We start from the raw sequence: 14,942 nt of genomic DNA, 5'->3' as shown, positions 1-14,942 counted from the left end.
TAAATATGAATCAAGTCGCCCACGCACAATGAGAAATGTAGAAGCTGTTTATCAGCATTTAGCAACACAGTGCAGAACTTCAAGGCACTCAGAGAAGTAGCAATGATTTCCAGCAGAAATTGAAGGAGTAATTCTGGGAAGAAAAAAATATATAGGTTGGATTTGGGACAGAATATTTCAGCTAAAAAGCCACATGGGAACTTTCATCACTCTGGGTGATTTTTACACACAATAGTTAAAACTAAAAAAAAAAAAAAAGGAAGGAAAAAAACCCAGTACTCGCAGTTCTAGGCTTAGCTTTGATTCAGAAATGACTTCAAGGTGCCACCTAAGGATCCTTCAGCCACACATCCTGCAACGTTCAGTGCTCCTCAGCAGTCTCGTATCTAAATACCGAGCTAATATAACATTTTGCCAGGGCACAACTCCATCAAACCAGAGAGCGGAGTGCAGTTTCTGAGAAGGGTGGCATGGCAAAGAGAAAAAGAAATGTCTGGCCCCAGCAGCTGTGTTGGGCCCGATTCTGGCTGACTGTCAGAGCAGCGTAGCGGGGCCCCTGGTTGCCGTGAGAAGCAGACACCATGTCCCGTAGGCAATGCTGGTGCTTCCAGACAAGACTGCCAGTCCAATCTCAGTCCACAGCAAGGAACGGTAACAGAGCCCTGGCAGGAATGAATTCCAGGCTCTTGCAGAGCTACAGACCTTTAACCCAGACACTTTTCTAAAAGGCATATATCATTCCTAGAGTGGAGTAGTCTTCGCATCACTCAGGTAGCCCTAGAAACTGAGTTCCTGAGAAGTGAGCCAGGCAAGAAAAAGTATGATACCGAGCCACAATAACACATTATCCACTGAGCCTGCAGTGTGAATTACATACAGTGAAAATCTCATCTGCTGAAATGCAGCAGGGTGTGTGAATGAATAAGAAGCCTTAAGAAATCTTTCGCTTTGAAGAAAAAGCATAAAGAAACACTAAATGCCAGAATCTCCCTAAAAAAAAATGGTCTGCTAGCAAAAGAGTGCGAGCGCCATAAAGTAGGGTTTATTAACAAGTACACAGTGAAGCATTATACAGATTTGCCCTTGATCTTTTATTCAGAACTCAAGTGCATAGTGTAGTCTCATCAAAAAAAGGCAAAGGGGAAAAACATCTTCCACAGCTGCTCAGCGCGTGAGCATGGGCATGGTGCAAGACAGATAATTCAAATAGAAGACATGTAACATTTTTTTTTTCCATCATGTAACACACACAGTGTTGGCCCAGTTTCTGCAAATAAAACTGCATGCTCCTTCTGTCAAACACCAAATCCAGAACAAATGCATTGCACAAGGTTCAAGGCTTTCAAAAACTGACAGTAAGGGGGAATCTCGTTCCACTGATTTAGATAACAATCACTGAACATCAGATAACATTTTGACCAAGAACTGATACATCGAATGCCTACAAACCCTTTAGAGTTTCATGGACACTGTTCAACAAAGCAATCCACTGTACAAACAATTCTGGGGGCCTCTGACACCTCGCAGACCCAGTGCGTACAGGCAGAGACCTCATGTGCGCTCATATCGGCATCTGAGGATTGAACTCAAACAGACACCATTGTTTTCAGTCGCCCTTCTGTAAGGGACTTCCTTTCTCTTACAGGTTCTGCCATAGCAAAGCCCACTTCAGCTGACTTCTTCCTCCCCGACTTCTTTCCTTCCTCCAACATTTCCAACGTTGCAGCTAAAACAAAGTGTGATTCTCCCCGGGTAGCATTATTATGACACTAACTGTGTAACCACATGCTGATTTTATGAGCATCTTTACTCCTCCCATCTTGGAGCCATTTCAAGGCCTCTTGCAAAACCAGATCCCCTGTCCAGGTAACCACAGGTGCAGCCGGAGCTGGCCCCTCATGAAAGGGATGGTGTTTGCCAGGGAGCGTCGGTGCCCCCCTAGGCTGTACCCCCCCGCACGGCGAGACGGCTGCTCACATAATGGCCTGTCCAGGTGGTGCAGGAAGGAGCAACTGCGCAGCCGCAACGCCTGGCCTTCTCTTGAACCCACCGGCCTCTCTCAAACTGCACGCTGCTACAGACGTCCTGCAAAGCTGAACCAGCTGATACCCTAAAGCAATGCTGAGATGCTTAGTGCAGAGAGAAATAATTAATGAAAGCTCAACCTAAGCTGTGAGTAAACTCTAATAATCTAAGCAAATCCAAATAGATTTCTAGCCAAAGAGCATTGCCCCAGCAGATGACAATTAAACAGCCCGCTGCCTGGGATTTGGGTCTCATTTTACTGCCCAGTGAACTGCAACAAAGGCACACAGTTCAGCAAAGTGGCACTAAGGCATCAGCATCAGAGGCAGCCTGCACACTCTACAGGTCGTGCATGAAAGCTGAGATCTTCTCAGTCTTCAAACACTCGTTTATCTAAAGCATAAATTTGGAAGCAGCAGCTTATACCACAGTTACTGATCTCTGTATTACCTGTGACTACAATTCCTCCACCATTATTTCTCTCAGTTCCACAAACACACACGTTTCCTGGGAGGCTGTTCTCAGGAGATACCGTGCACAGGGCACCACAAGATACGTTTTGCAGGAGAGGCTTGTAACAGGACTGTAATTTAAATAAAGTAATCTCACTAGAAGATTACATACATGAGAGTTTGTAACAAAATAACTGTAATCATGCCCTGAGCCAAAATGAACAAAAAAAAAAAAGAAAATGCACACATGCTTCAAAACAGGGACTCACACCTGCAGAAGCGTGTGTGGCCAAGCAGCAAGCGTTAGGTTCCAGCATGCACCTAAGAAGTCAGGCTACATCAGGCATGGGATTGCAACTGTTCAGGTGTGCGCAGCTAGCACGTTTCTAGCCCTCACTACCGCGTACCGATCCAGTGACAATGAGAGTGGCAATCACGATTCATTTCACTCTGGAGTTTCAGACAAACTCCCTCAGCCGGTGTTTTCTCTGGCTATGCCCACTACAAAGCCCACCTGAGTCAGCAGTGCACACTCACTTCTTCCTGAGCTCAGCGCCAGGACCTCAGGAAGTTAATAAACACAAATTCCAATTATCAGTTCTAGTACAGCTTTTCCCCTGGCCCTACATGAAAAAAAAAAAAAAGGGAGGGGGAGCAAAATTATGAAACTAGAGGGATAAACAGAGAGAGCGACAAGAGGATTTAGAAGAAAAGGAGCATCTTCACATGAGAGCGTCTTCACAGTCCCAGTCATGTTTTTCTCAGTTCCACAGTATCCCCAGCTCCTGCAGCTTATTTGTGAGGGACAGGCTAACTTGGTCTGGACAAGAAGATTCATAGCTCCAGCAAAGTTTTTGTCTAGCCTCAGGAAAATATTATTTCATGTGGACATGTGAAAGAGTATGAAGGTCTAATATAAAATGGCAGCAGTGATTTACCTTTCAGCCAGCAGCACCATCACCTACTCCATTTCCTTCAGTTCCACATAAACTCTCCCACCCGTGCAGAGAACAGAGCACCCGCAGTTCCCGTCAGGAGATCTAGACGGAGCATAGGGGAAGGTGCTAAACTTGCAGGCAAAACCACTTCATGTAACTAAGCTGTGGCCTTGAGAAAAAGAAAAACATCTCAAGTGAACATCATGCAAAATAGTATCTCTAGGGCCAAAATCTACTCTCTTACGTTCACTGATGTCAACAAGAATTCTGTCTTAATTGTGCAAACGGCATTTCATCCCTGCTCTGTTCCACATTTATACAAGGGTTCACAACACCATTTTTTAAATGAATAACAGGAAAAAAAGTCCTGAAAAGAAAGATATTTTTGACAACTAAAAGGTTGCTTAGTAATAAATTCCTCTGTGACCTCAAATGCTTTAATGCTAAACTCTTATTGAAATACTTCTGATGTTACCTGTGTACACAAACTGTAATGAAGGTGCCGTGGCGTGGCAGGGAGGCGCGGGGCTGAGCGGGACCAAGCTCGAGCCCGGGCACGAGGCCGCAGCACGGAGTGGGCATCGCTTCGGGGCTCCTGCTCTACTTGTGCCGGTTAAATTGAGCCTCTCTCCTTGCTCCCCAGTAGCTCCCCCGGACTGATGAAGCACTAATTGCAAACGCAGCAGTGACAGAGACTAGAGGGACATGTGACCGTTACCGCTGTCACCAGAGCCCTGTCTGTCCATTTCTGTGCCTTCTGAAGAAAAGGGCAGCTTTTCTGAAATGTTTTTACACTATCACGTCGGCTCCACGTGACCACAGCAAGGTTTGCCGACTGGTCTCCTGCAGGCTTTTCACACAGGGCGATATGGAAGGATTTACAACCACAATTTTTTTTTTTTTTGCATGTCATTGGTGGCTTTACCAGGAGAGAGCAGTGAAAACAACTAATAATTTGCAGTTACACATGCATTACAGCTTCACCTCACGACGGATCAGTGACTCTGGCGTATCTGACTCTCAACACATAAGATGAGGCACGGCATTAAAAGGAGTTACTGACCACTAACGCTTTAATGCCCAGTGAAATATGAAGTTTAATCTTCACGTGTATTTAAAGCGAACGTTTCGCTTTCCTTCAGGCCAAACAAAGGCAGGCACAAGCCGTGAAGCGCCGAAGCCTCAATTCTAACAGGGAGGCTTCACAATGGCGGGAAACATGCCAGCTCCGCCTCGCAGGGGGCTGCGCGGACGCCAGGCCGCCCTTAGCGCTGAGAGGGGCACCGAGCCCTGCCGCAGGGCGGGCCCGAGGCCGCCGCGCCCCGCCAGCGGCCGCAGAGCGGTGCGGACAGGGGCTCCCAGCCGCCCGCGCCGCCATCCCGCTCCCAGCCGCCATCTTCCCGCCGCCCCGCGCCCCGTCTCCTTGGCAACGCGGCGGGGCGCATGCGCGGCAGGGGCGGCGGCGGGCGCCACGCGGGCAGGGGGCGGGGGCGGGGGCGGGGGCGGGAGGGAAGGGGCGGTGCGTGCCCGGGGGCGGTGCTGCGCTGGGCTCGCCGTGCGCATGCGCGGCCGCGCTGGCCCCGGAAGCGCTCGCGGCGCTGGGTGACACGTCGGAGGGGCCGCGGCGGCGGGTGCGGGGCCGGCCCGGAGGGGCTGCAGGTGGGGCCCCCGCCGCCTCCCCGCGGGGCGAGCGGGGCCGGGGCCGGGGCCGGGGCCGGCCGGAGCGGGGGCGGCGGGGAGGGGACGGGACGGGACGGGACCTCCCGATACGGCTCCTGCGCGTTCGGGAGCTCGCGGCGGGCCCGGCGCCGGGCCCTGCGGGGAAGCGAGCGGCCGGAGCCGCTGGGTCTCCCCGAAGAGAGGGACCGAGCCCTCCCGCTGGGTTGGGAGAGCCGAGCAAACCGGGCTGTTCTCTTGCAGGTAGCTGGCCATGTCGGGGTTTGACAGCTTCAACACCGACTTCTTCCAGACGAGTTACAGCATCGATGACCAGACGCAGGCCTACGACTGCAGCGGGCGGCCGTACAGCAGGTACCTCGGGCGTGCCCTGCGCCGCGCGGGGCCGGTGTGAGCCCCGAGCCGCGCTGCTCCGCCGCCGGGCCCGCGTCCGGCCGCGCCCGGGCCAGTCTGGCTGCGCACAACGTGCCTGGCCTGTCCGCCGGTTGTTGATGCTGTAATTGAGTTCCCGTTGCTCTGCTCTGTGAAGAGCATAGGGTACATCCCGTAAATGGAGGTATAAAGCAGTTGTACGTTGGCTACCTTTTGTGTTTTAAAGCAAAGATTAGAAAACTGAAAGAGCGATTATATGAGTAATTTAAATTATGTGAATAATGCTCACATCTTTGGGAAAACAAATACCACTGTTCTGTAAGCTTGTCTCCAGTCACTCAGGCAGTAGAAGTGTCACATGAGTGAGCCTGCAATGTCAGCAGCGATTCCTGGGCTCCGGTGGGGAAGTGTCGCGGGCGTTTCTGGGCCAGGGGAGTTCTGAGCAGCCCTTTGTCCGTACCCAGGCTGAGGGTCTGGTCGGTTGCGTGACCTCTCTGATCCCTGCCAGAGACGGAGCAGGCTGGTGCCTGTTTGCGTCCCGAAAAGGATCGCAGGGCTGTGATGAGGCTGAGATCTACTAACACAAGGGACGAAAGGAGGAGTTCTGAGTTTTCCTTGTTTATGTCAGGTTTCCATAGTTAAATATTTTGAAGATGTTTACTGAAATCTTTGTAGTCAGACTGGGAAATGGTTACTGTCAAGAATAACTTATGAGTTTGTTTAGGAACAGAGAATAGCTTTGATTTATTTATTTTCTTTAAAGATAGTAGTATACATATGTATGCGTAAAAATTATAACAGAAAGTATTCTAAAGTCAGTATAAATTTATTTGATAGTAAATAATTGTGAATATGTGAAATAGAAACTGAAAAGTCACCCTTTTTTTCCTCTGCATCATGTCCCGTAGGTAGGTGTCATAATGTGTTTAATGTCTGTATCGTAACTCCTGATAGGTCATAGTGTTGCCTGGTACACATGGTGCCAAAGTGAAGGGGAAAACAGCGTTTGTTTTTTTAAAAATTAAACTATTTTTTTTTTAAATATAAAGGGTAACAAAAGTGATAGTATGAACAACTTGGTTCTCTGTTAGTGAGTTTGCAAATAAACATCCTAAAGAGCAGACTACTGCCTGCATCAAACCAGATGTCCGTAGTAATTAACGGACAATATTTGAACAAGTTTGAAATGGAAAATTTTCCTACTCTTTTACAGCTCTACAGCCTGTAGCAGTAATTCAGTCAATGGATAACGCTCATTTCCCCAGGCCTCTGATTTAAAATGAAAAAGCAATCCTAGCATGTATAGCAAGAATTCTGTTGTTTAGCCTCACAGCGTGTTGTTTATAAGGGTTTGAGTTGATGGACGTGGCCGTGTGCCTAAATGGCCTGGATCTGAGTAGGGGGCCATGTGGGGATCATCTAATGTGGCTTTTTATAAAAGAAGAAAGAAGGGATTGTTTGCTGCAACTTATTTTCTGAAAATAAGCTTTGCTTTTGCCGGGAGGTGTTTACAGTGAAAGTCTGTATCTGTCCGTAATGCGATGTCGTTCTTTGCAGGCAGTATGGAGGCTACGAGTACTCTCAACAGAGCGGATTTGTCCCTCCAGACATGGTGCAGCAGCAGCAGCCTTACACAGGGCAGATTTACCAGCCAACGCAGACATACACTCCAACTTCAGCACAGTCTTTTTATGGAAGTAATTTTGAGGATGAGCCTCCTCTATTAGAAGGTATAACTTCTGCTTTATGGCCAAAATCCAAAACTCTTCCCAATTTGGGAAGAAGTTGAATAGCAGGGTGTGTATTCCCTACTTCTGGAAGTGCACGGTTGATTTGAAATTCTCTTTTTTTTTTTTTTTTTTTATTTAACTGTATTTCAGTATGTGAAACACAGGTTCTTGTGTGAACTTCTGCAGTTTTAAATTTGTGCTTTATTACTTCATACCAGCTGGTCTGTGGAAGATGTAATCAGTTAAATGGGTGAACTGATTTCCTACAGCACCTGAGACAAAACACTTCATATTTCTCTTTTTGCAAATAATGCTTAAATTGCACACTTCTTAAGAACTAAATCGACGCAGTTAGTTTCAGTTGATTCTTTGGTTAGAACTGAAATCTTTCATTGCTAAAGAGGAATGCCGAGCACTGTGGAAGTGCCTGTGTAGAATACAGCCCGTGCGGAATGCCAGAATGGAGATGTAGTTGGTGTCTGGATCGATGGTTTCGGTTTCCAGCTTATATCCATCATTGCTCAGAACCTAACAACTGACGAAACCCTCAACTGTTACTGGTTAGAGAGAGAGGTATTCGTGATACCTATCACCTGTACCTTTTAACGTACCTTCCACCTTCCTGTGCTTTTTTTGTATTCTTCAAAAAATTATTTTGTTTACATAGATGCTTCCCAGAGCCTCAGGTAGGCGAGTGATAGCTGGCCCCGAACACTGCGCTTATGCTCTTACCTGGTCCTTTGGAAACCACTTTGTCGTTCTGAGCGTTCGAGATGTGGGATCTGTGGAGGCAGCACACTCAGTAGCTAGGGGCAGGATGGAATGACTCGTTCCTGTGGTCCCCATAGGATGGTGTCTAGAGGAGACTGAGAAGTGGAGAGGCAGGGAAAACTAAGAGTGAAGCAATGGGGTCAATAGGAAGGGAAAAAATGAAATAAATGTGCATAATTCTTTTGATGTAATTTGTAGAATTGGGGATCAATTTTGACCACATCTGGCAGAAGACACTAACAGTGCTACACCCGTTAAAAGTGGCGGACGGCAGCATCATGAATGAGACTGATCTGGCTGGGCCAATGGTCTTCTGTCTGGCTTTTGGAGCCACGTTACTGCTGGTAAGATACTGATTGTCACTGTGTGTGCATTAATGTTCTTGGAAACACTGGGAAAAAAGCCAGGTTACCTGTACATTTATTGGAAGGGACTTCTTGGCGTGGAGGCCAAACACATCCTGACCAAGAATTTGTAGCTGCATGGAAGAGGAGCTGGAACTTCACACACCGCTGATTGAAGTTAATGAGTTCATGATCACTTAACTTCAGTGGAGCATCCCAGGCTTTGTGCTTCCTTGTTGCATGGCAGTTATTTCGGTGTAATTCACACTTCTTTTCAGACTTTGCTTTTGGGGAATATGGCTCCCTTCTGTCACAGGAATGGGTGTGACCCACGTTCTCAGATTTTTACCTGTTTGGGGGGTTTTTGTAGATTGAGATGTTTTACTTTTGGAATCATACTTTGTCTTTTTGCAGTGTCTCTGTTATCTTCTGTCTTACAGGAATCAGAACAATGAACACATTAAATATTTGAATATTTATTTCATTTACTCATTTAGGAGTTTATTTTATTTTTTAACTCTTATTGTGTTTGATATTTGAGTCTATTTCTCTGATTTGTTTCTTTGTATTTCTTTGCTCGATACTCTTTATTCATTGTTCTTTACTGATATTCAGGAGGCAAGGAAACTCGAAATTCGTGTTTAAAAAGTGATTTCTTAAGCACCAGTACATTACGTGTAACTTTCAGCATCAAGTGTCAGTCTGGTGAAAAAAAAACACTTCTAAAGTAAACCTGCTTTCACATTGTTTATACTTCTTAATAGGTCAGCAGCTGTTGAATCCTGGTGGTGTTTTAGTTGAGCTTAATTGGAATAAGATTGTGCTGTAATGACTCAAAAGTGTCAATTATGAAATGACAGAGTAGCAGCAAACAATCTTCCTTGTCTTTGAAAGCATCAATATTCTTAGGCCGTTTTTCTCTCTGAATGACTTCAGGCACTAGAACTTCACATCGCTGCGGCACTTAGAACAGTGGTTTGGTACCAGGGGGAATTTAAGCCTACTTTTATAAGTAACCTTTATTCATGGAAACTAGGCTATTGGAATTAATGAGCATGTTTATAATAGATATGTTTGAATGTTCTTTTCCTATGAAATTATCAATTTCTTCTGTGTGCTTTGTTTTCTTTAAAAACATTGAATGTAGCGAAAGAAAACAAGCTTAGCCTAGCAAAAAGATGAAAGGAGACATGATTGTTTTCTGTAGCGCTTGAGGAACAAGAGAGCTGGGTTATAAGTAACCTTATTCTGGAAGTTAGTAGTGGAAGACAGACCCTGAAGCTGCACACCTTCGTAGCTTCAGTGGCCGTGTGGCCCTGTGTTCCTGCAGGGGTGGACACCGGGCACTGTGCGCGATTTGACAGATGTTACAAGGGAAGATCAGTCTCATCCTTGGAAAAACACATGATGACATAAGATACATTTTGGAATAATGCATGCATGTTTTCTACGTACTTGCTAGTAAGCAAAGTTCTGATTTTGACTTTTAAAAATCTACATGAGTTAATTCTGCCGTTCATATACAGTGCTGTACAGCTCGGCTTCAGCTGTTTCTGGGGATTTTTTATAATTTATGTTGTGCTGTAACTTTGTGGAGTCTATCACAAACTGAAGGACTGTAGCTCTGGATTTGTCAAGAAATTAATGAATTACAATTTTTTGGTCTTTGTTATACAGTAGCTCTGTGAATATTATTGCAAGTAGTCAATCAGCAGGAGAAGTTAGTTGATTAAACTGTAAAGAATTCATAGGCTTTTTGCAGCCCAAATCAAACAATAACAATTTGATCAAAATGTGTTTGTCGAGATAGGTAAAGTTAGGATAAATGTACCTCCTGGGTGCCTGGAGTGTGCAGGTGTCTGGCATTCAGGTGGTGGGAAAATCCTGCCTGTTGAATTGGAATATTGGAACTGGGGGAGGGGGACAATGGAGAAAGTGAAGATGCTCTGTAAACACTTTCCTTTTCCCGTTGTTTGTGGGAGGCGTTGCTTGTTCTGGTAACTAACCTGCGTTACTCTGCTTGACTTTCAGGCTGGTAAAATTCAGTTTGGTTATGTGTACGGAATAAGTGCAATCGGATGTTTAGGGATGTTTTGTCTCCTGAACTTAATGAGCATGACGGGAGTCTCGTTTGGCTGTGTTGCCAGTGTCCTCGGATACTGTCTTCTTCCTATGATCCTGCTTTCCACTTTCGCAATTGTATTTTCATTGCAGTGAGTACATAATTTTTATAATTTGGTAATAGATTTCTTCCCTGTGAGATGGTGAAGGAAGTTATTAAAAGGAATTTTCCTATTCAGTGATGAAGCTGCATATAATTTGAATATGACAGGAGTTTGTAGTAAGTGTGAAAACATAAATGTCAACAGTCTTCAGGTGTTTGCTGCATGAAAGATAGGTGAATACTGGTTTTATCTATAAGTCAGCTAACAGCTTTTAAATACATAGACTAAAATAACTATCAAGTCTGTTTTCAGTCAGATTCAAAGCTGACAAGTCTCAGTACCTGTAAAGTCTAAAAGTAATCAATTTAAGGTGCAAATGTGAATTTGACAAACAGAAGAAAATTAGTGTGATTACTCTTAACTATATGAAATTAGGAACTGAAAAGAAGTAACTTGCTGCAGTTACAGTACTCGCCACTTTTACATTTCATATGCACAAAGCTAGTTTTGAGGGGGGGTGTTATGTTGTCATAATTGAACAATATCATTCTGAAGTCTTTACTGGAACTAATTAATTTTAACAATCAAAGATAAAAGCTAAAATTCATCTTAGAATCTGTAAAAGATCTTAGAAGGAGTCCAGTTAGGACTTCTGTAAGCATATATACACAAGTCTTACATGAATTCTCTTTTTACTTCTGTCTTTACAGGGGGATGATGGGGATTATTCTCACGGCTGCCATCATTGGCTGGTGCAGTTTTTCTGCTTCCAAAATCTTTATTTCTGCCTTAGCAATGGAAGGACAACAACTTCTAGTAGCATACCCCTGTGCTTTATTGTATGGAGTCTTTGCTCTCATTTCTGTGTTTTGAATAAACTGTCCAAACTGTTGGACTCCAGTGGGCCAAAATGAAAACATCAACTTGGAACATTAGTTGGACCAGAAACAGCTGCAAACAACTGTATAGTGTTGCTGTCATGAAACCTAGACCTGTTTTGAATCATCTGGAACAATGAAAGCAAATGTCTCGTGTTCACTTTCTTGGGACTTTGAATACTGTTTTCAATTGACCTGAGGTGTCTATAGCTTTAATAAGTATGCGTATCAGGTTAATGCAATTTCTTTCCCATTCCTGTATCTTTAGAAAAGTAACTTTTGGTTGTTTATTTGAGGGTTAGGGGATTTTGTTTGGGGTTTTTTTTGTTGTTGTTCTGTTTGTTTTGTTTTGGTTTGGTTTTTTTAGGGGAGGGAGGGAGAAGGATTGCAGTTATAGACTGATAGATTTTTATCAGAAAAAGTTAACTGCAGATGACGTAGATTTGGGGTTCTCTGAATAAATCTGCAATAAAAAAGAACCTGTTTCTTGTCCCCTCTTACCAAAAGCAAAATGCACAAATGAACAAAGCAATTAGAGTATTTTCTATATTTTAGCAAATATACTCTTAAGCTCTTTCGTCTCATTTATTTGTTCATTCAATGTGATAGTATTTCAGGACTTACGAGGCTTAAATTATGAATTAGAAAACAGATGCTTAAAAGTTAAAGGGATCTGTAATTTTGCCACACTTGAAATATGGCTGCGTTTGGATGTCTAAGTAGCTCTATGTTAACTTGGATATCTGAAGATAATTTCAATTAGAGTTTCTTCTCCCAAGGGTGCACATACTAGTAGATGAAGAGTAATCTCTTTTGCAGTACTTCCAAGAAAAACACCATTTTGAAAATGTTATGCTTGTCAGTATTGTAGTTACTGTAAAATAATTTAAGGTGTATTGATTAAATTTTCCTTAAATTTTGAAAAAGGTGTTTGATTTTTCTAATCTTTCTTTTTTAATGGAGTTCAGTTATTAAAATAGAAACTTCAGTATTGAAGGGGAATCACTTGAAATGGTGTTCAGTTAGTGGATTTGGTACTTGCTTCAGTCACAAATACTCTTACATGAGAAGTGTAATCTGGTTTGTGATGTTAGGCACTTACAAGAAGCATTACAAATGTAAGAACTGGGAAAGCCAAAATGATTGCTCTTCAAATAAGCAGTTGCTAGTTCTTAAAATAAGCAAGAAAAGGATACAGACATATTTTAGCTCAGACTAGGGAGGGAAGGTTACTGTGTAGATAGTAATTCTCTGCCCTGGAAAAGAAAAACACAAGCACTGTAACAAAGTGAAAGTGCTGGTTTATAACTACCATTTCTTCAGTGATTTAATCGAAGGGATTTCACTGCGTTGAATTTACTGCAGGTGTTAGTCTGATGTTCATCTGTCATGCCCGTGGAATGGTCTGTTCGTAGACAGACTTCCATTTCCTTCCAGAAGTGAATTCTAGAGCCCAGATAATTTTCTGCTTTGATGTTTTATTACAAATTATCATCCTAAATAGAAGTGGTGAGTTGGTTTTATTTAGCAAAAAGTTTTACTCTGTACTTCACAGTTCTGCTTTCTTTGGATTAGTAGACCACATCTGCCTTGGCGCACAAAGTTCTTACTCCTTTTAGTGAAGAACATTACCTGCTGACGGAGCATGATGTCCTGTATTTGTGCAAATAAATTACAGTGATTTCCTTTGCTAATGAGGCCTGTTTAAATACAGAATTACTCTGGTAAGTATAAAAGCTCAGATACTTTCTTGAGCACATCTGATTCTAATATCCAAATATTGTATTTTTGTGAAGCAGGCTAATTAAGCTTACCTTGCATATACAAATGTGGTTCACTTCTTACAGCTTGCACTGATTCTGTAGGTAGCTTCCAGGGTGATTTATGTGTTAAACTGTTAAAATAACCTCGTATGTCAGCACAGCATGAGTAAACTAAGTGTGCAGGAAAAACATTAAAATTAGATTGTCTCAGTATAGCGCTGGCAGTGCAACTGCTGAGTTTGGGAAGGCCGTGTGGCAAGGTGTTTGTTTAGCTGTATATGTTCACAAAGTCCTTGTTCTGGCAGTGGAGGATGCTGCATGCTCTACTCCAGCAGTGGGGTTTGAGCAGTGAGTTTCAGGACCATTTTGTGTTCTTCAGCTCACATTGCAAAGAATTTAGCAGTGAATTTCTAATTGGTGTCTTGGGGGCAGAAGAGAAGTGGGTGGGAGCAGAAAATCAAACGCTTTAATTCATAGAGGACTTTATAAAAACACAATGTTACGTCTAGACTGGGAGTCTTAAATATCCCACATTTCTGGTACGTTAATTAATGTGCTCCATTGACTGTTTATTGCCTTTCCACAATCAATTCTATTGATTGCCTGTAATAACCTGAAGGCTGGGCTGCGTCACAGCCCGAGAGCAGTCAGTGGAAGTGAGTCGCTCACTAATGCATGGTGCAAGTCTGTATCAATACCAGTTTTTGGAAGTTTGTTAATGTTTTTTAGGAACCACATTAGCTAGAAGAACAGTGCTTTGGGGTATGGTATCACACGTGTCATACCCCTGAAACGGGGTTGGAAAAGAGAGCGCATCTTTTCACTGTGCCTGTTGATTTAGCTGGAGAAGCTTTCTGTGCCTGCTGTTCATGTTAGGTGCTGAGTCTTTTAGCAGAAGATGAAGGAGTGGAGTAACCGGGGCTTGCTGTTTCCTGCTTCTCCACTGGGTGGGCCTGCAACGTATCTGATGAGCAAGGATGCTTCTGCTGTACCGCAGTGCTGCTGACGGACGGTGAGGCAGGACTCCGGGCTGGCGCAGCTCAGCGTCAGGAAGCCTTCCCCCTCCTCCTCCCCTCCTTGCTTGTCTCCCACAACATCAATAGCAATTACATTCCCGGAGAGCCAGACAGCTGATGTTGTCAAGCTGGGTTTCTGTTTCGTTTAGTGGGGAAGGGATTCATTTCAGTCACGGCCTGTCAAATTAGCGGAGATGCTGTGTGCGCTGGGTAGCCCTCCTGGCAATGGGAAACCTTTGCTACATCTCATTCTTTGTACAAAGCTGTAATATTCCTGACCAGCTTTTATTTTTCACGTTACCAGAGGTCCCTTCATTTTCTGTACACAGTCCAAAAGCACATACAATTATTTTTCTCTGGGTAATACGCTGCCTTTCCAGCTGTTGGCTGATACAGACGGGCAAGTTCTTCTCTAGCGTGGATTGTGTTGTGTTGTAGCACTGTCTCATGGGCACCTTTTGTCTGTGTAAGCTGACATGTTCTTTGCTGTGCTTTTAAAATTTAGTTACGTAGCTTCCCTCTCAGAACAGAAACAAATTATTTATACAATCTATGGGATTAGACAAGTTTTTAAAATATTTTTTGTTGTTCAGGAGTTGCAACCCCTAATTTCTCAAGATGTGAGAAGCTCATATTCTTTGTCGTGGTTATCCTTGAGCATTCTGTGAGATGCTGTTGTCCTGTTTTGTAGGTGAGGAACGGAATAAGGAGACATCTGTAATTTGTGTGAGTCCGGCTGCATTTGATAATCTTCATTCCAGCAAAACATAACGGGGTCATTCTCCACAGATGAATTCTCAGACCAGCTCTC

At 43.9% G+C, this 14,942-nt stretch overlaps 1 protein-coding gene across 1 annotated transcript; it reads left to right on the top strand.

The window, feature by feature from the left end:
- The first annotated feature begins 4,994 nt into the window (after positions 1 to 4,994).
- On the top strand, positions 4,995 to 14,242 carry YIPF5 (Yip1 domain family member 5). The gene is made up of 7 exons (XM_086759205.1): positions 4,995 to 5,074; positions 5,336 to 5,446; positions 7,022 to 7,194; positions 8,164 to 8,309; positions 10,341 to 10,522; positions 11,185 to 13,076; positions 13,992 to 14,242. The coding sequence occupies exons 2-6, from the start codon at positions 5,346 to 5,348 to the stop codon at positions 11,345 to 11,347; spliced, it is 765 nt and encodes a 254-aa protein (XP_086615331.1). The 5' UTR covers positions 4,995 to 5,074; positions 5,336 to 5,345; the 3' UTR covers positions 11,348 to 13,076; positions 13,992 to 14,242.
- Positions 14,243 to 14,942: the final 700 nt, after the last annotated feature.

This window comes from Chlamydotis macqueenii, chromosome 14 (genome assembly GCF_036417535.1).
Source record: "Chlamydotis macqueenii isolate bChlMac1 chromosome 14, bChlMac1.mat, whole genome shotgun sequence".
Taxonomy (NCBI): domain Eukaryota; kingdom Metazoa; phylum Chordata; class Aves; order Otidiformes; family Otididae; genus Chlamydotis; species Chlamydotis macqueenii.
Note: the sequence above shows the minus strand (reverse complement) of the source record. Positions and strands in the feature narration are given on the sequence as shown.